This window comes from Musca autumnalis, unplaced genomic scaffold (assembly GCF_047663935.1).
Source record: "Musca autumnalis isolate F117 unplaced genomic scaffold, ASM4766393v1 scaffold_1, whole genome shotgun sequence".
Lineage (NCBI taxonomy): Eukaryota > Metazoa > Arthropoda > Insecta > Diptera > Muscidae > Musca > Musca autumnalis.
Window position 1 is genome coordinate 188,584,692 of NW_027411644.1, and position 27,035 is coordinate 188,611,726.

Here is a 27,035-nt window from a genome sequence, read left to right on the forward strand (position 1 = left end):
TTGGTGTTTAAAATTAAAAAAGATCGAAAATAAAAAACAAAACTTGAAATGCCAAGCATCTTCCTTGGAGAGCAAAAAAATAATGCCATGGCAATATTTTAACAACATTTCCCATGCAAACTAACTATTCATTCGGTCGCCATTGGATGCAACCCCAGCCAGCAATAGCAACTGTAACCTGATGCAGCAATACATACATATTTGCATCTGTTTCTTATTTAGTATTAAATTCGTATTGAAAATATTCTTATTTGTTTATATATTTACTTGATATTGTTGTTGGTGTTACTGATTTCATTTTCTTATTCCAGGTCGGCATGCGTTTGTTGGAGGTGAATGGCAACTCGTTACTGGGTGCCACACATCAGGATGCTGTCAATGTCCTTCGCAATGCCGGTAACGATATACACTTGGTCGTCTGTAAGGGATACGATAAATCCAATTTGATTCATTCTATTGGTACAGCTGGTGGCATGAGCACCGGCTTCAGCCGACATGGTAAGTAGGAAATGTAAATTTAAGCAACAGGCTAGATACTATGCGCATGGTATGCGTGCCCCCGCTCCTCAATCCACACCATCATTCATTCACTCTCTCAATCAGTCGTTTCCCAAAGTGCAATGCAACGTAATTGCATTTTGTATTTACTTTTAAACGAAATATACATAGCTGCAAATGCAAATGAAATGTAGTCGGATACATTTTAAGATAGTCTTGAGAATTTCAAAATGGAATTTAGATGAAAAAGTACGAAATTGTAAAGAGAGATCATCAACATAATGGAGAAAAACACTCAGCACAGTTTTAAGATAAATTGAATTTATTAGAAAACCAAATATAAAGTCGATTGCAGCAGAGGAAGTAATTTGATACATACATATATAGGTGGTATTATGTATTCAGTCAAATTGTCGTTGTATTTTACAATATTAAAAATATCGACCAAATGACGCGGCACACTTCCATTCGATGTTTCAAATTTTGGAAAACCCTAAGACATCTAGCATAAAACGCAGAGGGTTGTCGAAGTAGGCAAAGTATATCTAGACACGAACACGCAAGCTAATAACAAGTATTGCAAGGGGGTGACCCGAAATTTCCGTGACTGCACGAAACGGGTCATCCACAGGACATCAGGATGTAAAAAAGTCTAACGAAAGGTTTTTTCTTGTCGTATCTCTTCTTGTACTGAACTGTATGAAAAAGGGGAGGGGGGGTTTCTATTGATGTCCGAGGGTCATTCATTTTGTGTCGTCTTATGAAGTAGACAAAAGTATTTGCCTGAAGGTGAAGAACTTGTCATTGGTGCCGGGTCAGGTATGAAAAAGCCATTGAAAACAAACATTAAACACGATCGTGTCATGCAGGATACGCCTTAATTTGTGTCATAATTATATATCTATACACGACGTAGGGAAAGAATGATACCCAGGAAAGGTCCTGGCCAGCTTCAATATGGCTAAGCCCAGGATTTATCTTGGCCCGTCTTTCATCTCTATTGGACACTGACCTCCCCGTGAGGTCACCTGGGGAGCTGCCTTTAATACCTGTTAAAGGTAGTGAGCTAACATGTTCCGCGCGTTCACCCATAAGAACATTAAAAACTTGGGTTTGGGCGCCGGGTTAGTAAGCCTCCCCTAGAAAAAGCGGCCTACTATGAAAAAACGAAAGAAAAGAAAAACAAACCCCTCTAATGTGATAATCTGTGAATCTGCACCTGAACTGTTCGCACTCTTTATGGGGAAGGTGCAGTTTACGCATTGGCAGATGTACTTGCAAAGCAAAAGGGCGACGTTACTGTCATACAGGAAATACAATGGATTGGGAAAGGCGTCACAACAACACCAAAAGGTGTATAACTACCATGACATAAGCATGAGTTTGGTTGCGGATTTGTAGTTGGTCGGAGGTTAAAACATCTGGTCTCCAGCTTCAGCCCAGTGAATGAAGGACTCGCTACAATTCGATTAAAAGCAAAATTCTTCAACATCAGCTTTATTTGCGCTCATGCTCCCACTGAAGACAAGGACGACCAGACCAAAGAATATTCTTCAGTTAGCGTTCTTAGAAGAAACTTATGGCCGTTGCCTTGCCCATGACATTAAAATTATCCTAGGCGATTTTAATGCCAAAATTCGAAAGGAGAATATCTTTGGCCCAACAGTGAAACATCTGACAATGGTATGAGGCTGATAGACTTTGCAGCTGCATTCCATGCAAACAGCCGCAAAATCTATACTTGGACACCTGAGACTTCCCCCAAGGAATTCTTGGTATGACTAGGAGTGTCGTGCTGCTAAAATCAGTAGCAATGCGTAGCGCACGAGAGAGTTATCGGGAGAAAAGGAGAGAAGAGCAACCTCTTTTTCGCAGGATTTTTCCGTATGAACCACGAGCTGTATCTGCTATACAACGACATCAGTATAGATGAACGTATCGAGATGCAGCGATTGTGTTGGGTATACCATATCCTACTTATAAGCGATGATGAACCCACTAAAAAGGCGTATAAATACATGCCACATGGTGGTGCAAGCAGAATTGGCAGGCCCAAGCTTAGATGGAGCAAACAATTGGATGAAGAGATGAAAAGGCGCGGTATTCCAGAAAGCGAAGCAACAAACAGAGAAAATTTGAGATCTTTTCTTAGTTCGGCTCATGGAACAAATGTTCTGTAATGGGCCAGCTAAATGTTATGTTGAGAGTGAAAAACTGCCCGAGCTTTATTAATTATGGCGGAAAAATCGGCATCTGAACTTCCGTCTTTGCAAACTGTACTTCCAAGGTTGGAAAAACACTCAACATTCTCGATTAGCTGCTGCCCATGGAGAGATATTTGAGCAGCATAATCAGCACCGATTCTCATTAGGAGGGGTGTATCGATATGGCCCACCTTCGAACTTACGCTAAGTTTGGACAAAATATTACGAATTCCAAATTTTGGACCCGATCGGTTGCTTTGTTCGAGGGTTATCGTGCGCACCAGCCAGACAGACAGGCGGACGAACATGTCTAAATCGACTCAAACTGTCTGAAAAACATTTTGTCCAAACATACTTGGGGTCTAAAACCATTATTTCGATAAGGCACATTTTTGGTTGTATCAGCCTAAAGCAGCAATCGGCACACAACAAGAGAGTGAAGCTCTCTTTGTTTGCTCGCGAGTTAAAGGCTGCCGAATGCCGGCCTAAAGGCTGAGGATGCTCTGCAGAAGATATCCATACGAAAACTTCAAGCGGCCGATTGAAATGTAAGAGTGACCAAAGAACCAATCTCATTGAAAAGATTTCTTTGGTATCCACAATTAACCCGAACAGCCGTGTTTTCAAACATGACAAACTTTTCCACTATTACCAGCGCACAGTGGTCGAAATCACTGATCTAGTGCCGCGGAATTAATAACTTGCAAACGAATGAAGACATGTTTCTGAAATTTTGCACAAATGAAGTATGTGTCCGTGGGTAATAATAGACTAAAATATGGACAACATCGGCTAATATTTTGGTATAGCCTTCATATAACGGTACCTTCTGATAATGTGCGTGAAGATAAAATCGATTTTAACTAGCGGAGACAAAAACCATAACTACCACCACCACATTTAGCCAAGACACATTCTCTCACGTATAACAGATTTATAACAGTTTTATAATAGTTCTAAAAACGATTTTGACAAAATCGTTTTTGAAGAATATGTGTTTTAGACCCTTTTCAGGATCTAAAAAGATATGAGCACACGGAAAATTGACAAAATTGAAAAAAAAAACGGAAAGTAATTATTTGATTACAGGTTGATTGTATAAATTTTGAAATATCGACATTTTATGAAAAACCTTCATACATGTGGGTGGACCTATAAAGGGCCCCCTAGGTGAAATTTATGCGGCGTACCAACAAGTGGCGAGTACAGCTAATTAGGCCATTGGGTCCACTATAAGAAAATAATAATTTGATTACAGGTTGATTGTATAAATTTTGAAATATCGACATTTTATGAAAAAACTTCATATATTTGGGTGGACCTATAAAGGGCCCCCCCTAGGCGAAATTTATGCCGCGTATCTACAGATTGTGAGTGCAGCTAATTTGGCCATTGGGTCCACTATGAGAAACTAATAATTTGATTACAGGTTGATTGTATAAATTTTGAAATATCGACATTTTATGAAAAACCTTCATACATGTGGGTGGACCTATAAATGGCCCCCCTAGGCGAAATTTATGCGGCGTACCTACAGATTGCGAGTACAGCTAATTAGGCCATTGGGTCCACTATAAGAAAATACAAATTTGATTACAGGTTGATTGTATAAATTTTGAAATATCGACATTTTATGAAAAACCTTCATATATGTGGGTGGACCTATAAAGGGCCCCCCTAGGCGAAATTTATGCTGCGTACCTACAGACTGCGAGTGCAGCTAATTATGTCATTGGGTCGACTATAAGAAAATACAAATTTGATTACAGGTTGATTGTATAAATTTTGAAATATCGACATTTTATGAAAAACCTTCATATATGTGGGTGGACCTATAAAGGGCCCCCCTAGGCGAAATTTATGCCGCGTACCTACAGATGGCGAGTGCAGCTAATTAGGCCATTGGGTCGACTATAAGAAAATACAAATTTGATTACAGGTTGATTGTATAAATTTTGAAATATCGACATTTTATGAAAAACCTTCATACATGTGGGTGGACCTATAAAGGGCCCCCTAGGTGAAATTTATGCGGCGTACCAACAAGTGGCGAGTACAGCTAATTAGGCCATTGGGTCCACTATAAGAAAATAATAATTTGATTACAGGTTGATTGTATAAATTTTGAAATATCGACATTTTATGAAAAACCTTCATATATTTGGGTGGTCCTATAAAGGGCCCCCCTAGGCCAAATTTATGCCGCGTACCTACAGACTGCGAGTGCAGCTAATTAGGCCATTGGGTCGACTATAAGAAAATACAAATTTGATTACAGGTTGATTGTATAAATTTTGAAATATCGACATTTTATGAAAAACCTTCATACATGTGGGTGGACCTATAAAGGGCCCCCTAGGTGAAATTTATGCGGCGTACCAACAAGTGGCGAGTACAGCTAATTAGGCCATTGGGTCCACTATAAGAAAATAATAATTTGATTACAGGTTGATTGTATAAATTTTGAAATATCGACATTTTATGAAAAAACTTCATATATTTGGGTGGACCTATAAAGGGCCCCCCTAGGCGAAATTTATGCCGCGTACCTACAGATTGTGAGTGCAGCTAATTTGGCCATTGGGTCCACTATGAGAAACTAATAATTTGATTACAGGTTGATTGTATAAATTTTGAAATATCGACATTTTATGAAAAACCTTCATACATGTGGGTGGACCTATAAATGGCCCCCCTAGGCGAAATTTATGCGGCGTACCTACAGATTGCGAGTACAGCTAATTAGGCCATTGGGTCCACTATAAGAAAATACAAATTTGATTACAGGTTGATTGTATAAATTTTGAAATATCGACATTTTATGAAAAACCTTCATATATTTGGGTGGTCCTATAAAGGGCCCCCCTAGGCCAAATTTATGCCGAGTACCTACAGACTGCGAGTGCAGCTAATTAGGCCATTGGGTCGACTATAAGAAAATACAAATTTGATTACAGGTTGATTGTATAAATTTTGAAATACCGACATTTTATGAAAAACCTTCATATATGTGGGTGGACCTATAAAGGGCCCCCCTAGGCGAAATTTATGCCGCGTACCTACAGATTGCGAGTACAGCTAATTAGGCCATTTGGTCCACTATAAGAAAATAATAATTTGATTACAGGTTGATTGTATAAATTTTGAAATATCGACATTTTATGAAAAACCTTCATACATGTGGGTGGACCTATAAAGGGCCCCCTAGGTGAAATTTATGCGGCGTACCAACAAGTGGCGAGTACAGCTAATTAGGCCATTGGGTCCACTATAAGAAAATAATAATTTGATTACAGGTTGATTGTATAAATTTTGAAATATCGACATTTTATGAAAAACCTTCATATATGTGGGTGGACCTATAAAGGGCCCCCCTAGGCGAAATTTATGCCGCGTACCTACAGATTGCGAGTACAGCTAATTAGGCCATTGGGTCCACTATAAGAAAATAATAATTTGATTACAGGCTGATTGTATAAATTTTGAAATATCGACATTTTATGAAAAACCTTCATACATGTGGGTGGACCTATAAATGGCCCCCCTAGGCGAAATTTATGCGGCGTACCTACAGATTGCGAGTACAGCTAATTAGGCCATTGGGTCCACTATAAGAAAATACAAATTTGATTACAGGTTGATTGTATAAATTTTGAAATATCGACATTTTATGAAAAACCTTCATATATTTGGGTGGTCCTATAAAGGGCCCCCCTAGGCCAAATTTATGCCGAGTACCTACAGACTGCGAGTGCAGCTAATTAGGCCATTGGGTCGACTATAAGAAAATACAAATTTGATTACAGGTTGATTGTATAAATTTTGAAATACCGACATTTTATGAAAAACCTTCATATATGTGGGTGGACCTATAAAGGGCCCCCCTAGGCGAAATTTATGCCGCGTACCTACAGATTGCGAGTACAGCTAATTAGGCCATTGGGTCCACTATAAGAAAATAATAATTTGATTACAGGTTGATTGTATAAATTTTGAAATATCGACATTTTATGAAAAACCTTCATACATGTGGGTGGACCTATAAAGGGCCCCCTAGGTGAAATTTATGCGGCGTACCAACAAGTGGCGAGTACAGCTAATTAGGCCATTGGGTCCACTATAAGAAAATAATAATTTGATTACAGGTTGATTGTATAAATTTTGAAATATCGACATTTTATGAAAAACCTTCATATATGTGGGTGGACCTATAAAGGGCCCCCCTAGGCGAAATTTATGCCGCGTACCTACAGATTGCGAGTACAGCTAATTAGGCCATTGGGTCCACTATAAGAAAATAATAATTTGATTACAGGCTGATTGTATAAATTTTGAAATATCGACATTTTATGAAAAACCTTCATATATGTGGGTGGAGTTATTGAGGGCCCCCTAGGCGAAATCCTGACACAATGCATTTCTTTGCAAACGATTTTAGAAAAACTGACATTTTTAAAAAATATATTTTTACTGATGTTTTTTCATAAAAACGTAAAAAAAAATATATGTGTACTGTTGTTTTTTCATAAAAACATAAAATAAAAAATAACTAACTAAAAAAATACGAAACAAAACTTCGCCGAGATTTGAACCCCAGGCCGCTCGTTTGCAATGGGAAGCCCCCAGCTCACTCAGCCACAAGTTCATAGTAATTGCGTAGTACGAGTATTAGCAAGTTTCGTTGTTTCTTTGTTTTTGTCTTCGTTCAGGGGTAGTATACACATTGGCACATACATATGTATATACATACTCAAGCAACAACAAGTTTTAGCGGAATGATTTTCATGGATATACATATGTATGTATGTTTTGGCCTATTACTCAGGATCTAAAAATGATACTTGTACTCGGAAAGTACTGTTGGAATCCTGACAGGCTCTGCTTTCCATGAATGTACTAAGCATTTTATTGTAGAAAATTTGAGAAAAATGGATATTTTTTTTTTGAAAAACATATATATTTTCATGGATGTTTTGGTCTATATGTCAGGTCAGGTTTGGTCGGATCTTAAAATGATTATTTAGAAATATAAAATAAAAAATTTAAAAAATATAGAATAAAAAATGAAAAAACAAAAAAAGTAAAAATATCAAACTAAAAAAAAACAAGCTTTGTCGAGATTTGAACCCCGACTGCTAGATCCCAATACCAAACTCTCAACCCACTCAGCTACAGGAGGTTCACATTCGGTGCGAATTAAACAAATAGTATTATCATTATATGATTTATTCGTTTTTTTCTTGCTTTATCTTCGTTCAGGGATAGTATACACATGGGCACATACATGTGTACATACACAAGCATCAAAAAGCATCAGATTCAAGAGAACAGATTCGTCCAAGGGCAAAAACGATTTTGATACATATATGTATGTATGTTTTATCATATTGCTCAGGATCTCAGGATCTAAAAATGATACACGTCTACGGAAGCTACCGTTGGAAATCTGATAGGCTCTGCTTTCCAAAAATACATAGCATTTGAATGTAGAAAACTTTAGAAAACAATAAATTTTTTGGAAGAAAAAAATAATATTTTCAAGGAAGTTTGGCCATTGGGTCCAACATACAAATATAATAATCCCCTTATAGGTTGGTTGTATAAATTTTTGTATATGGACCGATGATGAAAAGTCTTCATTTATGAGAAAGTACCTGTTGGGGGTTGATTGTAAAAATTGTGAAATATCGACCGTTTGTGAAAAATCTCCATATAATTTTTTTAAAATTATAATTTTTAATGAAAACACAGTTATCAATTTTATTGTTCTTTTTATTAATTACACTGTGCAGCAGCATTTTTGGGGGGTGGAAAATTTCTTTTGGAGATGAAAGCCCTTGATGAGTATACTAAGAAGCCAAAAGGAAATTTTGGCCATAGGTCAAGTTTCTAAGATATCGCGCGATGAAATTTTTGATTTTTTCCCTATAATACTTGGGAAAATAGCTCCATATCTCTGTTTGGCGTTGTTGTAGCTTCGTTTTGAGGTGACATGTCTTCAGTGAAATCGATTGGCGAATCTTTTTGTAGAACATTAGATTCTTCTAACTGAATGTCATTCATGTCCTTTTCGTCCTTTATTTCTTGAACCGTAGTGAAAGTACCACAAGATGAGATTTTTCAGCATCCCAATATTCTACAAAAATGTTGCTCAGAAGATTTTAGGTACGGTTCCCTTTGACAACTAATCGATTTTGTCACGTTTTCATTGTCCTTTTTGACATTTAATCGGTTTTGGTTCAGAAATAAACTATGTTTTGTTTTTCTGTATATTCGTCATTGGGTATTTATTGGTATGTACACATAACTATTGGTTATTGCTTATGTAGACATCTGGGGGGCTTCTGAAATTTTTACCACAAATAGCTCTTGAAATGACGAACACGTTAATAAAAAATTTTCTTGGAGCATAGATCCGGTTATCTCAATTTTGGAACCGGATATTCCGACATTAAAACCGATTTTTGAACCGGTTTTAAGTAACCGATTAAACTTATATGTATACCATTAAAAAGGTTATAGAGTTGTCAATCAAATTAAATTAATTCGCTTCTGAAAACTTTGTTAGTTGCAATTCTAGAACAAAAAAACCGTTTTCTTAAACCGCTTTTAAGGAAAAATATCAATGCGCGCAAATATGGAGATCAAAGGCTGGGGGGCGAACAATTCTTTTTGGCGATGAAAGTCGATGAAGGAAATATTACGAACCCGGAAGGGCAGTTATGCCGTAGGTCAAACTGCTGAGTTATAGCGAAATGAATTCTTTCTTGACAAACTATACATACCTACATAACAAAAACCCTAACGAAATTTGATCGCGCCATAACTCAGAAGTTTGACCTACGGCATAACTTCCCTTCCGGGTTCGTAATATTTCCTTCATCGACTTTCATCGCCAAAAATAATTGTTCGCCCCCCAGCCTTTGATCTCCATATTTGCGCGCATTGATATTTTTCCTTAAAAGCGGTTTAAGAAAACGGTTTTTTTGTTCTAGAATTGCAACTAACAAAGTTTTCAGAAGCGAATTAATTTAATTTGATTGACAACTCTATAACCTTTTTAATGGTATACATATAAGTTTAATCGGTTACTTAAAACCGGTTCAAAAATCGGTTTTAATGTCGGAATATCCGGTTCCAAAATTGAGATAACCGGATCTATGCTCCAAGAAAATTTTTTATTAACGTGTTCGTCATTTCAAGAGCTATTTGTGGTAAAAATTTCAGAAGCCCCCCAGATGTCTACATAAGCAATAACCAATAGTTATGTGTACATACCAATAAATACCCAATGACGAATATACAGAAAAACAAAACATAGTTTATTTCTGAACCAAAACCGATTAAATGTTAAAAAGGACAATGAAAACGTGACAAAATCGATTAGTTGTCAAAGGGAACCGTACCTAAAATCTTCTGAGCAACATTTTTGTAGAATATTGGGATGCTGAAAAATCTCATCTTGTGGTACTTTCACTACGGTTCAAGAAATAAAGGACGAAAAGGACATGAATGACATTCAGTTAGAAGAATGTAATGTTCTACAAAAAGATTCGCCAATCGATTTCACTGAAGACATGTCACCACAAAACGAAGCTACAACAACGCCAAACAGAGATATGGAGCTATTTTCCCAAGTATTATAGGGAAAAAATCAAAAATTTCATCGCGCGATATCTCAGAAACTTGACCTATGGCGAAAATTTCCTTTTGGGTTCCTAATATACTCATCAAGGACTTTCATATTCAAAAGAAATTTTCCACCCCCCAGACTTTGAGTTCCATTTTGTGTCACAGTGTTATTTATAACTTTATTAATAAAAAAAAAAAACAAATTAAGGAATTCATAAATTTTTTAAAAAAAATAATATGAAAAAAAATTAAGTCGCAAATATAAGAGGACAAAACTAAAACATCTCTCAATTTAAGAAAAACATGTACATAGTGAAATTAATATTTCGTTGTGAATACTTAATTCTGGATGACACACGTACATCTTGTAAGCGTAGATACTATTGAATTATTAATTATTTCCTCAATATACCTATAGAAAATCGGGAGGTACCGTCCTATACCAAAACATTAGCCGATGTTGTTCATATATCCATGTGATCATATCCAAAATGATCCTACAGTATCATATGGTCAAATGCAAGGTCGCCTTATTCAGTTGGCGACCAGCAAAAACCCTTTCATATCGATAAAAAATTAAAAAGCCAGATTTGAATTCGCCAAGACCCATCTGAATTGACACTCTTCCAAAAATGAATAACCGTCCTGTTTTCTGATGAATCTATGTTAAATTAATGGCATAAGGTGTGGGGTCAAATGGCAACGGTATAATCATAAATATTGCAAAGCCACTGTAAAACATGGAGGCGGAACATAATGGTCTGGGATTTTTTTTTTGTTCGGGACATGGGATTAACTAGTTTTTGTATTTTCTTATAGTCGACCCAATGACCTAATTAGCTGCACTCGCAGTCTGTAGGTACGCGGCATAAATTTGGCCTAGGGGGGCCCTTTATAGGACCACCCAAATATATGAAGGTTTTTCATAAAATGTCGATATTTCAAAATTTATACAATCAACCTGTAATCAAATTTGTATTTTCTTATAGTCGACCCAATGGCCTAATTAGCTGCACTCGCCATCTGTAGGTACGCGGCATAAATTTGGCCTAGGGGGGCCCTTTATAGGTCCACCCACATATATGAAGGTTTTTCATAAAATGTCGATATTTCAAAATTTATACAATCAACCTGTAATCAAATTTGTATTTTCTTATAGTCGACCCAATGGCCTAATTAGCTGCACTCGCAGTCTGTAGGTACGCGGCATAAATTTGGCCTAGGGGGGCCCTTTATAGGACCACCCAAATATATGAAGGTTTTTCATAAAATGTCGATATTTCAAAATTTATACAATCAACCTGTAATCAAATTTGTATTTTCTTATAGTCGACCCAATGGCCTAATTAGCTGCACTCGCCATCTGTAGGTACGCGGCATAAATTTCGCCTAGGGGGGCCCTTTATAGGTCCACCCACATATATGAAGGTTTTTCATAAAATGTCGATATTTCAAAATTTATACAATCAACCTGTAATCAAATTTGTATTTTCTTATAGTCGACCCAATGACCTAATTAGCTGCACTCGCAGTCTGTAGGTACGCGGCATAAATTTCGCCTAGGGGGGCCCTTTATAGGTCCACCCACATATATGAAGGTTTTTCATAAAATGTCGATATTTCAAAATTTATACAATCAACCTGTAATCAAATTTGTATTTTCTTATAGTGGACCCAATGGCCTAATTAGCTGTACTCGCAATCTGTAGGTACGCCGCATAAATTTCGCCTAGGGGGGCCATTTATAGGTCCACCCACATGTATGAAGGTTTTTCATAAAATGTGGATATTTCAAAATTTATACAATCAACCTGTAATCAAATTATTAGTTTCTCATAGTGGACCCAATGGCCAAATTAGCTCCACTCACAATCTGTAGGTACGCGGCATAAATTTCGCCTAGGGGGGCCCTTTATAGGTCCACCCAAATATATGAAGTTTTTTCATAAAATGTCGATATTTCAAAATTTATACAATCAACCTGTAATCAAATTATTATTTTCTTATAGTGGACCCAATGGCCTAATTAGCTGTACTCGCCACTTGTTGGTACGCCGCATAAATTTCACCTAGGGGGCCCTTTATAGGTCCACCCACATGTATGAAGGTTTTTCATAAAATGTCGATATTTCAAAATTTATACAATCAACCTGTAATCAAATTATTAGTTTCTCATAGTGGACCCAATGGCCTAATTAGCTGCACTCGCAGTCTGTAGGTACGCGGCATAAATTTGGCCTAGGGGGACCCAAATATATGAAGGTTTTTCATAAAATGTCGATATTTCAAAATTTATACAATCAACCTGTAATCAAATTTGTATTTTCTTATAGTCGACCCAATGGCCTAATTAGCTGTACTCGCCACTTGTTGGTACGCCGCATAAATTTCACCTAGGGGGCCCTTTATAGGTCCACCCACATGTATGAAGGTTTTTCATAAAATGTCGATATTTCAAAATTTATACAATCAACCTGTAATCAAATTTGTATTTTCTTATAGTCGACCCAATGGCCTAATTAGCTGCACTCGCAGTCTGTAGGTACGCGGCATAAATTTGGCCTAGGGGGGCCCTTTATAGGACCACCCAAATATATGAAGGTTTTTCATAAAATGTCGATATTTCAAAATTTATACAATCAACCTGTAATCAAATTATTATTTTCTTATAGTGGACCCAATGGCCTAATTAGCTGTACTCGCCACTTGTTGGTACGCCGCATAAATTTCACCTAGGGGGCCCTTTATAGGTCCACCCACATGTATGAAGGTTTTTCATAAAATGTCGATATTTCAAAATTTATACAATCAACCTGTAATCAAATTTGTATTTTCTTATAGTCGACCCAATGGCCTAATTAGCTGCACTCGCCATCTGTAGGTACGCGGCATAAATTTCGCCTAGGGGGGCCCTTTATAGGTCCACCCACATATATGAAGGTTTTTCATAAAATGTCGATATTTCAAAATTTATACAATCAACCTGTAATCAAATTTGTATTTTCTTATAGTCGACCCAATGACCTAATTAGCTGCACTCGCAGTCTGTAGGTACGCAGCATAAATTTCGCCTAGGGGGGCCCTTTATAGGTCCACCCACATATATGAAGGTTTTTCATAAAATGTCGATATTTCAAAATTTATACAATCAACCTGTAATCAAATTATTATTTTCTTATAGTGGACCCAATGGCCTAATTAGCTGTACTCGCAATCTGTAGGTACGCGGCATAAATTTCGCCTAGGGGGGCCCTTCATAGGTCCACCCACATATATGAAGGTTTTTCATAAAATGTCGATATTTCAAAATTTATACAATCAACCTGTAATCAAATTTGTATTTTCTTATAGTCGACCCAATGGCCTAATTAGCTGTACTCGCAGTCTGTAGGTACGCGGCATAAATTTGGCCTAGGGGGGCCCTTTATAGGACCACCCAAATATATGAAGGTTTTTCATAAAATGTCGATATTTCAAAATTTATACAATCAACCTGTAATCAAATTTGTATTTTCTTATAGTCGACCCAATGGCCTAATTAGCTGCACTCGCCATCTGTAGGTACGCGGCATAAATTTGGCCTAGGGGGGCCCTTTATAGGACCACCCAAATATATGAAGGTTTTTCATAAAATGTCGATATTTCAAAATTTATACAATCAACCTGTAATCAAATTTGTATTTTCTTATAGTCGACCCAATGGCCTAATTAGCTGCACTCGCCATCTGTAGGTACGCGGCATAAATTTCGCCTAGGGGGGCCCTTTATAGGTCCACCCACATATATGAAGGTTTTTCATAAAATGTCGATATTTCAAAATTTATACAATAAACCTGTAATCAAATTTGTATTTTCTTATAGTCGACCCAATGACCTAATTAGCTGCACTCGCAGTCTGTAGGTACGCGGCATAAATTTCGCCTAGGGGGGCCCTTTATAGGTCCACCCACATATATGAAGGTTTTTCATAAAATGTCGATATTTCAAAATTTATACAATCAACCTGTAATCAAATTTGTATTTTCTTATAGTGGACCCAATGGCCTAATTAGCTGTACTCGCAATCTGTAGGTACGCCGCATAAATTTCGCCTAGGGGGGCCATTTATAGGTCCACCCACATGTATGAAGGTTTTTCATAAAATGTCGATATTTCAAAATTTATACAATCAACCTGTAATCAAATTATTAGTTTCTCATAGTGGACCCAATGGCCAAATTAGCTGCACTCACAATCTGTAGGTATGCGGCATAAATTTCGCCTAGGGGGGCCCTTTATAGGTCCACCCAAATATATGAAGTTTTTTCATAAAATGTCGATATTTCAAAATTTATACAATCAACCTGTAATCAAATTATTATTTTCTTATAGTGGACCCAATGGCCTAATTAGCTGTACTCGCCACTTGTTGGTACGCCGCATAAATTTCACCTAGGGGGCCCTTTATAGGTCCACCCACATGTATGAAGGTTTTTCATAAAATGTCGATATTTCAAAATTTATACAATCAACCTGTAATCAAATTATTACTTTCCGTTTTTTTTTTCAATTTTGTCAATTTTCCGTGTGCTCATATCTTTTTAGATCCTGAAAAGGGTCTAAAACACATATTCTTCAAAAACGATTTTGTCAAAATCGTTTTTAGAACTATTATAAATCTGTTATACGTGAGAGAATGTGTCTTGGCTAAATGTGGTGGTGGTAGTTATGGTTTTTGTCTCCGCTAGTTAAAATCGATTTTATCTTCACGCACATCCTTCTGATATTAGGTATTTTGAGGATTTAAGCAATCATTTCATTTCAAATAGGTTGCAATTTGTTACTTAGGGTTTCTTGTGGTCTCTAAACCTTTCCACCAAAAATTGTGGACATACGGAGGTCCAAATTGGCTATAGGCCCCTTTTTAGATACCTCCCGATTTTCAGTATTTGGGGAGGATTTAAGCTACATTTTCTGCCCAAATTAGGTGTAATTTGGTATTTGGTCACAAACATTCTCCACCAAAAATTTTGGACATACATAGGTCTACTTTTTGAAATTGCTTCCACATTACGGTGCCTCGCAATACTTGGTATTTTAAGGATTATGTCCACATTTTCAGACCAGATATGCTGAATTTTGGCATTGGAGGTGCTCGTTGGTTACACATCTTACCAAAAATTGTGAACATAGGTCAACGTTTTGTTATAGCCCCCATATATCTGTACCGTCCGTTTTTGGTATTTTGAGAATTTAAGCAATCCTTTCCTTCCAAATAAGTTGTAATTTGGTACTTAGGGTTTCTAGTGGTCACTAAACTTTTCTACCAAAAATTGTTGACATAGTTCCACGTTTGGGTATAGATCCCTTTTTAGTACCTCCCGATTTTCAGTATCTTGGGGGATTTAAGCTAAATTTTCCGCCAGAAATTGAGTGTAATTTGGTATTTGGAGTTCCCAGTGGCCACAAACATTCTCCACCAAAAATTGTGGACATAGGTCTACTTTTTGATATTGTCCTCATATAACGGTAGCTCCCAATATTTGGTATTTTGAGGATTTTGACCATATTTTCAGACCAAGATCAGTGGTTTCGACTAGTGTGTAGCGGCACGATTTTCATTAAAGGCAATATAATGCTTGATTTACATTTACGAAATCCACTCGATTTCAGCTGTCAATTCCATTGCTTAAACGTCAAATGAAATCCAATAGATTTTGGAGAGTGTTCATTTGACGTATACGCAAAGGAGTTGACAGTTTAAATCGAGTTGATATCGTAAATCTAAACCAAACATAACAAACAATTTTGAGATCGTTTCTTCTATTACTCTAGAATTTTTTATATAAAAAATCGAGCACACACAATCACATACAATTTTAAAATTGAATTATAGATGTCGCTCCTTATAATGTTCAGTACAAGAGCATACAATTTTTCATACGTTAAAAGTAGAATTAACCAAACCCCGTTTTTAATCTTACCAATAGTACCCCTCATGTTATATTTGAAAATCCCAGTAAACGACTACATAACTCTTTTATATACAAAATAATTTATAAACATTATATTGGTTGTCATTTGTATTGACAGTTCTACCAACATTTATTCCCACCAGTTTGAAATTTAAAACAAATCGCCCACCTTCACTTTAGTTAAATTTAAAACTCCACCTCAAAAGTGGCAACTAAAATCCATATTGAAATTCTCGCAGTCAATTTGTTTAACACAAAGTCAAACAGACAAACATTTCAACAGCATTCATTTGTAAATAGTCGAGAAGTTTAATCCCTACCCTATTTCCTCACACTCCCCTTTCACTCTCTCTATCTTTCTCTATCCTTTCATACCTTGACAAAAATTGTTTGTAACTGTGTTTATTTATATTTTATCCTCTTAACAGGTTCACGTGCCTCAGAGACTGGTTCAGAGCTCAGTCAAAGCCAAAGTACATCCAGTCTGGATCGTGATGAAGATGAACGTCTAAAACACCAGGTACGGTTTTTGTTATTTTTAATTTCCCGCAATTAAATTTCAATCTAAAATGCTGCTGCTGTAGCTGCTACTTTGTTTTAAAATTTTAAACTTAAATGCAATATTAATGTTTGCTTTGTATTTCTTTCTTTCTCTGTCTCTCCCGCACATCAAACCACCCTTCAATGACGCTTCCTGATTTTTCATGTTGTAATCGTATCATACTGTTGCTGTTCCTGTTGCTTAATGCTGATGATATGTTTTGGCTCTGTGCTATTTTGCTGTTGCTGCTGATGACGACGACGATACGAAACCCCTGCTTTGGTTGATTTCAAAAAATGCCAAACTTTATGGAAATGGATGATGACGATGACTGTTGGCTGGCTTCTGCTAATGTTGATGCCATACGAAATTGTTGTTTATTTAAAGGATTTGGAAGTTTTTGCAACAAAAACTGAAACGAATAATGAACAGCAGCAACAAGCTGTATCAGTCGCAGCCACACCACCAGTAGCAGCAACCTCAGTATTAACAGCAAACACCGCTCCAGTGCACCACATACCACCAACCACCACAGTGCCAAAGGCTACCACAGATGCCTTTAGTGTACCCCCACAACAACAGCAATCTTCATTGCATCATGATGCTGCTCTTGTTGCCCAAAACCCTGAACAGTCCTTGGCTTCCACAAAAGAAAAGAGTACTCCTGAAAAAGTAAGTATTCGATAGATGTATGCGTGTGTCTGTGTGTGCGTGTTTACAATGCAGTGCCCCAAATTGAATGTCAGTGTTATGCTAGGAGAAACAAGTATGCCAGGCTAGACCAAAGAAGTCGTCGGTCGTCGATTTAAATCCTATGGTTAATGTTGGTAATGTGTTATGTTAGCTGCAGTATGAATGGGTGAATGAATGAATTCACAACAGTTGGTATTTCTTGTAAGCCAAGTGGAATGTGTGTGTTGTTTACACATTTACAAAAATATACAGTGAGTTGCATTTTCACCATCCGGTTGCAACACTATCTCTTTCTGCTCACACACTAAGGACCCCGAGTCTGTAAACAGTTCGAGTGTCTGTATCATCTTTTAATTTGCTCTGAATGTTATCTTTCCTTGCCAAATGTTTCCGTGTATTTTTTGTTTGTTTTTCGTTTTATATTTTTTGGGATACAGAACGGAGGTAGTACTGTTGCACTCTTCGTATCTCTTTCCGTTTGCATTGTTGATATTGATGCAGAAAATTAAAAATTTTTAACATGAACTTTTTTGAAATTTTGTTTGTAAAATACCAGGTATTTACAATGTGGCAAATATACTTAACGGAATGTCCTTCAGGTGGCACACGGTGCACTCAAAATTTACACCATAAACAAGGGTACAGAACATCGTTGTTTTTATACGATCGTTTAAGACCCATCTGGATGATATAGGATATCATCAACGTATTTCCCCTGCATTAGATAACATACTGTGGAAAGAGCAATCAGGCTTCATCGAAGAGTCTATCGAATTTAGCAGCAGGCTTATACCTTCTGTTTGTGGACTTTGAGTGCGCTTTCGACACGATGGGATGCGCTGAGCTGAGGGAATCCCAGATAAAATTATACCCCTCATTCGAGAATCATATACGGATGTGAAATTCTGAGTGTGTTTTAAAAGACCAAAAAACCCTTACCTTTGAACTGAACCCAGGGGTGAAGTAGGGTTGTGTCCTGTCTTCTCCTACTACTGGATTGTGTACTCCAGCCAACTAACATAGAGGCACCGCTGAGAATACGTTGGTCCGTAAACGACTTTCTACATAACTCTTTTGCATATCGCTTTAGCTATGAAGTTAGAGTGACTGTCAGAAAATGTGAATCATGTTGTCCTGAAGTTAAATGCGAAGAAAACAAATATACATAATATAATGTTAATATACATAATAAATGGAGAGAGGTGCTCTCCATGGACAGCTTGAGGATGTTGACTGTTTGGATACTAAGGAAAGAGCAAGCAGGCTTCAGACCAGAAAGGTTATATACTGAACACATTTACTGAGCAGTCTATTAAATTCAACGGCAGTTTATACCTTCATTTTGTGGTCTTTGAGCTGAACTGTATCCAGACCAGCATTCCAAGGAAAACCTAGATAAAATTGTAAACTTTATTCGTGAATTATGTGCATCCGCAAGCTCTGGATTGAAAACCACATGACCAACGAAAACCTGGCAAGCCTGGAAATACATGGATCTGTGTGGTGAAGAATTAATGTCTTTCTCGTAATCTTATTTGAAAGCAAGCAAAAATCCTAGGTGATGGAGAGAATTTTTGGACGCCCTATGTCCTTCGTGCATTTTTATATAATTTACAAGTTTATTTTAAACTCTAAAGTTTATTTTAAACACAACTAAACTCATTTTTATACCCTCAGCCTTTAGGCTAAGGAGGGTATATACACTTTGATACGATGAAAATGTGCCTCATCGAAATAATGGTTTTAGACCAAGTATGTTTGGATGAAATGTGTTTCAGACAATTTGGAGTCGATCTAGCCATGTCCGTCCGTCTGTCTGTCTGTCCTGCTGGCTGGAGCGCACGATAACTCTCGAACGGATGAACCGATTTGGTTCAAATTTTGATTTCGTAATATTTTGCCCAAACTTAGTTTAAGTTCGAAGATGAGCTACATCGGTCCACTCCTTCCGGTACCTCCCCCACAAAAGTTCGAAAATGTTCGGAAAGTTTGTGCGCACGATAACTCTTGAAGGGAGTGACCGATTTGGTCCATACTTTGTACAGCGTAAACTTTCTACCAGAGTAATGTGAGGTTCCAATATGGTCTCAATATGTCCACTTCTTCGGGTACCTCCCACACAAAATTTCAGAAAAGTTCAGTTTAGGGCCATTTCTCGATTTTTTGATTTTGATTTTTGTTTTAGCAACTTGTATTCACTGCCCTCCATACGACGGTACAAGTTTCATCAGGGGCAAGTCCATACTTCCTGAGAAAATAGCATGAATGTTGCAAAAAAACCCTATGACACCGTGTGAGGTGGTTGGAGCGCAAGATAACTCTCGAACGGATCTGCCGATTCGGTCCAAAATATGGCCTTAGTAATATTTTGTCCAAACATAGTTTAAGTTTGAAGATAAGCCAGATCGGTCCACTCCTGCAGGTACCTCCCCCACAAAAGTTCAAAAATGTTCGGAAAAATTGTTCGTACGGTAACTCCAGAAGGGAGTGGCTGAATTGGTCTACACTTTACACATCCTAATATATCTACCAGATATAGATCAGATTCAAATATGGACTATATTTGTCCACTCCATCCGGTACCTCCCACACAAAATTTCGGATAAGTTCACTTTAAGACCTAATACCGAATCACTTTCATTTTTGTTGAATCAACTTGCTTTCGCTGCCTCAATTACGATGGTAATAGTTTTTATAGGGGCAAGTCCATACTTCTTGAGCAAACAGCCCGAAAAGTGTAAAAACCCCCTATTGCACCATATGTTGTGCCTGGAGATCCAATTCCATAACGGCCAATGTCGATCCATTCCTTTTAGGATCTCCTCCGCAAAACTTTTGATCTTTAATCCTAATCAACATTTTTGTCGGTTCAAACGCACAAAATTTTTAAAACCCCCTAAATCAGACGTATTTTGGGAAAAAATTGTTTCAATATACACAAGCTGGGGGTATATCTCTGTCGGCAAAGCCGACTGATACTTTTATACTTGTTGAAAATAATATAAGTAGTCAAGAGGAAATTTCTTTTGGCTCATTCTTGAAATTTGCTTTGTGGATTCGTTCCATATGTGCTGCATCATTAGTTGCCCTAAATAATGGATGATTATTAAAAAAAAATCATCCCGTCGAACTGTTACTCTAAGACCGAAACAGTAGATCAATATCGATCTCTACCATCTTTCCATTTGACACGAAGAGATAAGGAACCAGAACGATAATGCGTAGGAGGTAATGGTTCTGATCTCCTGTTTGTAGATCAGGAGCTTTATTCCATTAGCGAAATCGCCATAGAGAGGACCACCTTGGTAGGCAAAATAAATTCGTTTGACTCTTTTAAGGATAAAATCTACGTTCCTTTGAACTCAAAAAATTTCTCAGAACACCACTCCCAAGTACCTGATGTTATCCTTGACTTGGATAACTTTACTAACTACTCTTAGGATCGACTTGAAAGACCCAAAATTCGTATATGCGATCCGAAGTTTGCCTCTGAGGTCCCATCTAGTGATACATCTATGAACGACCTCAGAAGCCACAGTGTTTACTCTTTAATCAGTCAACGCTGATATCACTTCATGAGCGCATGACACCTCGAAACGGTTCTTGCATATCACTTACAAAACTATTGTAAATCATGGGTTTCAAAAGAGAGCCCTGGGGGATCCCTATTCGATGAGCCCTTTCGGTGGAAAGACGACTTTTACCTTAATGTATTGTCCTTAAAGAAGCTCGGCACTAATCTGCATGTCTGGGCATCGAAACCAAACATTTTAGACTAGATATCGTCATGCCAAACTGAGTCGGAGAACCTGGCGAAGTAAAGCCCAATAGTTATAGCCCCATATCTATGACCTAGTCTCCCGGCCTGAAGCTAAACAGACAGTCCATTAGGATTCGTTTGTTAAGTCGTTTGATCACAAAATATGAGAATACCGCTATGAAATGGGTCGTTGAGTGTCCGGGTCTAAATCCAAGTTGGCAATCCGTTACGATACTATCTTTTTTAGGCTTTTGAGTATAGCTTCGCAAATGAGACTATAGCAACCGCAATCACGCGATGGCGTACCTTTCTTCGAAACCGGTACCGCCACGGCTTTTTCCATGCTTTGGAAAAGTATCCTATGTTCAGTGAGTGGTTGAGTAGAATAGAAATAAAATCAAATAAAACCGATCCAGTCTTTTTGAATGCTGTGTCTGGTATCCTGTCTAAACTACTCGACGCCGAGTGCCCCGGTCTGCCGAACTGGCAGTCCTTTAGAATTCTACTTTCTTAAGTCACTTAATTACGAAAGACTCGTATAGCTGCCCAAAAGCTGAAGGCATCGTAATAAGACGATAGCTATCACAATCGATGGTGACAATTTCTTCAAACTGTGTACCACCAGGTTCTTGAAAAGTATCTTAGGTTCAGTGAGTGGATGAATAGAATAGAAAAGAAACTAAATAAAACTGTCCCACTGTTTCATCAGCGGATCCAAAGTCGTTTTTATGAAATCGATCAGCTAGAGATTCAGTTTAGCAGTGTCCTCAACAAAATGTGTACCACCTGAGTCAATTAACTCGGTCCCTTGAGGCCACTCCTGCTGCAGCCTAGACATAAGCGATGGTTACTTTATCTACTCTATTGCCATCTAAGAAGTTGTGGTAACGCTATTGCTCAAAAATGCGGATCGAATAAGCTATAATGTGATCGCAGTATTTGCTTACCTCCTTTTTTGGTGTGTTAAATCTCCAGGCCTCATTAGTTCCACGCATTGTGTGGAATAAAACCGTTAATCATAAGGTGGAAGCTCATCTAAAAGCATGTTTTTATTTCCAAGCCACTAAACTTTTTGGCGGGCTATCAATCGGTCCATCAGCTTGAGGTTTAACAGTGTTTACCCTCTGAGTCAATGAACTTACCAACTCGCTTTAAGGTGTCCACTGCTATTGGAACCTAGATCTTACCGAAGGTTCTTTTATTTACTCGAATACCCTCCAAGATGTTCTGAAATAGCTGTTACTCGAATATGCGAATCGTATAACCTTTACAACCGCTTTTAGAGTGTTAACGCGAGATTCATTAGTTCTGCACATTGTGCTGTAGATTCGCCTACGTTCCTCAATAAAGCCGATAATCCTAGGGGGAAGCTCATCCAAGGACATGTTTTCAGCTTTTTGTATGGAGACTGATGAGTCGATAGCATCTTCAAACACCGATTGTAAATTACTAGCAGTTGAGACTTTCTCATCAAATGAGACATTTCTGTCCATTAGTAAACTAGTGGAGTCCGCAACAAGTCGTCAATAAACCTACCCGATATATTATTCAACCGTGTGGGAGAGTCACATGAAAATATAACAAAGATTAAACAATTTAATAAATATTTTGCCCAAATTTAATTTAAGTTCGAACATGGGTCATATCGGTTCACTCCTTCGAGTACCACAAAAGTTAAAAAAAATTCTGTAAAATGGTATGAACGATAACTCTCGAAGGGGGCAATCAATTTAGTCCAAACTTTGCAAATCGTATTATTCCTTCCAGATATAGATCGGGTTCGAATATAAACTACATATCTCGGTCCACTCCTTCATGTGCCGCCCACACAAAATTCGGAAAACGAGAAGCTTAAGAGCTCCACTCGGATTGTTTCGAAATTTATTTCAGTAGGTTCTCCTTGCGACCCCTTTTACGGCGTTGAAATTTTCTTGGGGGTAAGTCCATACCTACTGAGATAATGGCATAAAAGCTCCAAGAAACTCTGACGCAAGATAACACTCGCAAAATTCGGAAAAAGTGAAGTTTGAAAGCTCCCCTCGGTTTTTTTTGAATTTTTTTCAGCAGGTTGTCCTTGCGGCCCCCTTTAGGAAAATACATTTTTGTTCTGGTGCAAATCCATACTTCCTGGGCGGCACCAACTAAAATGGCAAGTCCGCAAGATAATTCTTGCAGGGAGTTTCTGATTAGTCCAATCTTTGCACATCGTGTTAATTCGTTCATTCATGTATCAGGTTGGAATATGGACTATAAGGGCCCCGTCCTTCGGGTAGCCCCAAACAACATTTGAGAAAAGTGCAGTTTGAGGACTCGTCTCGAATCTATATGAAATTTTTTGCAGCAGGTTGGTTTTCATGGTGGCTATTACCACGGTAAATTTTTTTGTGTTTGTATGTTTATCAGTCTTGTACCAAAAATCATAAAATTCGGAAAAAGTATAGTTTGAAAGCTCCTCTCGGATTTTTTTGAAATTTTTTCAGCGGGTTGTCCTTGCGGCCCCCTTTCGGATGATACAATTTTTTCTGGGGCAAATCCATACTTCCTGCGATAATGGCCTAAAAGTTACAAGAAATCCTGACGGCACCAACTAAAATGGCAAATCCGCAAGATAGTCTTTGCAGGGAGTTTCTCGTCTCGAATCTATTTGGAATTGTTTGCAGCAGGTTGTTTTTCACGGTTACTATTAAACTGTACAATTTTTTGTGTCTGCTTCTTTTTTTGACCAGGTGCTGAGGGTGTATCTCTGTCAGCACAACTGACTGATACTTTCTTATTAGTTTAAAAAATCCTATATTCTTGGTTAGAAATCGCCATAATTACGTTCCCTAGCCCCCAAACATTTCCCATCCCTGGCTTTGAAACTATTTTTCAGTGTGCTTGGAAATTTAATTAATGCTACAAGAGATTCAAAGTCAATTTTGTGTTTGTGTTTGAAGTTTGTTTACCTACAGATTATTTTACTTAAAAAAAAATTCAAAATTGAAAGTGAAAAATTGCTGCATTGCAATTTCCTCCATAACATTAGTCAAAAGAGAAAAAAAAAACATATAATCCTTATGCTCCATTTCCTTTGCTTTTTGTTGCAGGTATTAGAAATTGTAAGAGCAGCTGATGCATTTACCTCAGGACCACCTAAATCACCATCTGAACACCATGACCAGGATAAAATCCAAAAGACTACAACGGTGGTGATATCAAAGCATACACTTGACACAAATCCAGCACTGCCACCAGCAACATCGCCCACTGGTGTGGCAAGTGGTGGTATTGGAGCCGGTAGTGTTGTAACACCATCACCAGCCTCCTCCTCTACGACGACAACAACAACCACTCCTTCCCCAGTATCACAACCCCAGACACCACAGGTATGTTGTTAAACACAATTTTTTATGTATTTAAAACATTAAACGCACACACATACATACAATGGATTTACTATCTATGTGTTTTATGCATATTACATACATATAATGTGCATATATAATGTATTTAAATATACATATATAAATTGTCTTATGCCAAGTAAATATTTTTAAAGTATTTGTCTGTCTACCGTTAAAGTGTGTGTGTATGTATGTATGTCATGATAAATGTTTTTTCCTTTATATCTGTGTGTTTGTTTAAATGTTATTTACTTGTGTTTTACTTACCTATATTTACATATGTACATACATATGTATGTGTATATTTGCATACACTTATATTGTATGCATTATTTATACATATGTATGTATTGCTGTATGTATTTGTATGCATTTCCTTATACATATATCACTTCCGCATTTCTACTACTTGTTGCTGTTGTTGTTCTTGTCATTTTTGTTGTGTTTAATCCATTTCAACAAGTTTGTGTTTTAATCCGTTTATGCTAGTGCTAATTGTATTTAACTCATCATTGAACGATGTTGTTGAGACATTACAAACAAACAACAATATCAATAGGGTGAACATTTTTTGACTTTTTGGAAATTTTGAGCTGAAAAAAACTTCAAAAAAATATATTAAACATTGATCAGATCGCACACTTGAATTGAAATTTTTTAATTTGTATAAAAATGTTTTAAAGAATTTAAAAATAAAAATTAATAAAATGTTCACCTGTTATGTTTGTCCCCCACAATGTTTCAAAATATTCGAAATCCAAATAACTATAATAAATAGCAAATGTTTACAAAACCCCATAAACAATTTGTAAACATGAAAGCAGTTGTGTTCTAAATAATAGCTCTAAAAGAACAACAACACTTATGTTAAGTTCTTTTGAATTGGCCGATATTTGGAACACATTTGTACGTTTTAAATAACAAAAACATATTGTACAATCACCAAAAACACACATACTACAAAATGTGTAATACTAACACAAATACAATAAATAATTAAATATTATTTACAATTGTTTAACAAAAGAAATGATACAAATTTATTACACATCTACAACGTAAATACTTACTACAAGTACTGACCAACACACACATATCAACACAAATATTCTTCCTATTTATTTCTTAATTCACATTGTTGTTATATTGCAAAACGTGTTCCTTCCTGTTAAATTGTTTGCTACTTTTGTTTCTACTGTGAATTTATTACTATTCAGCTTTTATGCATTTGTGCTGCCAGGCAACCACCAATCATCCTTCTGTGTGCATCTCCTCTTGTTTTACATTTCCTTTTGAGTAAAATTAAGAAAAAACCATTTAATTTCCTTTTGACTGAAACTCCTTTGCTAAATGCAAATCGGAAAATGAAAACATATGTATCTGCATTTATTGAATGTGTGCAAAAAATTGGTATTCTGTTTTAGTTTGCAGTTGTTGTTCTTGTTACTATTGGTTTGTAATAATTTCAGGTTTTTCCATCATTTCCTATTTTGGTTTTAATTTTTTTTTCAATATTTCTTTTGATTAGAGTGTATAATAGCTTTTATTTACGAACAATTAAGGGTGATTTTACATAGTTTTCTAAGCTTGTTTACCGTTTAAGAGTATTTGAAAGGAATATACCTATAGCTATATGAATTTTGATTTCGAGATGAGATTAGATTTGTTTAGTTTCCTGCACGAATAAGTTTAATTGAACGATTTATTGAGAAGAACGTATGAATATAGATGGGATTCAAGTAAATTTCTTTTTTTTTGGGTGTTTATTTGAATAAAGAAAATTGTATTTTGAAATACAAAATTTTGTTTTTCTGTCAGACAGAAAATCAAAAAATACCAGAAAATCGATTTAACCACGAGGACTAATCTTTTTATATGTCAAATCGGAATCCAGAGAAATTCCACTACCAAGAGAGTACTCTCTACGATCCGCGCTGAGCGAACATAGTCTCTGAGAAGATTTGTAGGGCAATGATTGGAAATATCACCCTACGGTCCGCCGTAAGCGAACATAGTTTCTCAGAGGGTTTGTAGAGAACACTTAAGGAAGGGAGGCCTCTCTGCGATCCGAACTAGGCGAACAAAGGCTCCCTGGAGATTTGTAGTGAAAATACCAATAGAGAGTTTCTAACTTAAACATCATTTGAAATTCGAATTACTCCATTTGTAATTCGAAATATTTTATTTGAAATACACATGAAATCATTCGAATTACAAATGGAATAATTCGATTACAAATGGAATAATTCGAATTTCAAATGGAATAATTCGAATTACAAATGGAATAATTCGAATTACAAATGAAATAATTCGAATTACAAATGGAATAATTCAAATTTCAAATGGAATAATTCGAATTACAAATGGAAT

The 27,035-nt window shown here is 36.9% G+C and overlaps 1 protein-coding gene across 42 annotated transcripts in view; it reads left to right on the plus strand.

Moving 5' to 3' along the window:
• The window catches only part of LOC141388847 (protein lap4-like), a 667,534-nt gene that overhangs the window by 431,683 nt on the left and 208,816 nt on the right, over positions 1-27,035 (plus strand). For all 42 annotated transcript variants that reach the window (XM_073959312.1, XM_073959313.1, XM_073959314.1 and 39 more), the window contains 4 exons: positions 312-498; positions 16,717-16,808; positions 17,217-17,501; positions 24,369-24,647. In XM_073959312.1, the coding sequence (XP_073815413.1) occupies positions 312-498; positions 16,717-16,808; positions 17,217-17,501; positions 24,369-24,647 (843 nt within the window). The remainder of the gene's footprint in view (positions 1-311; positions 499-16,716; positions 16,809-17,216; positions 17,502-24,368; positions 24,648-27,035) is intronic.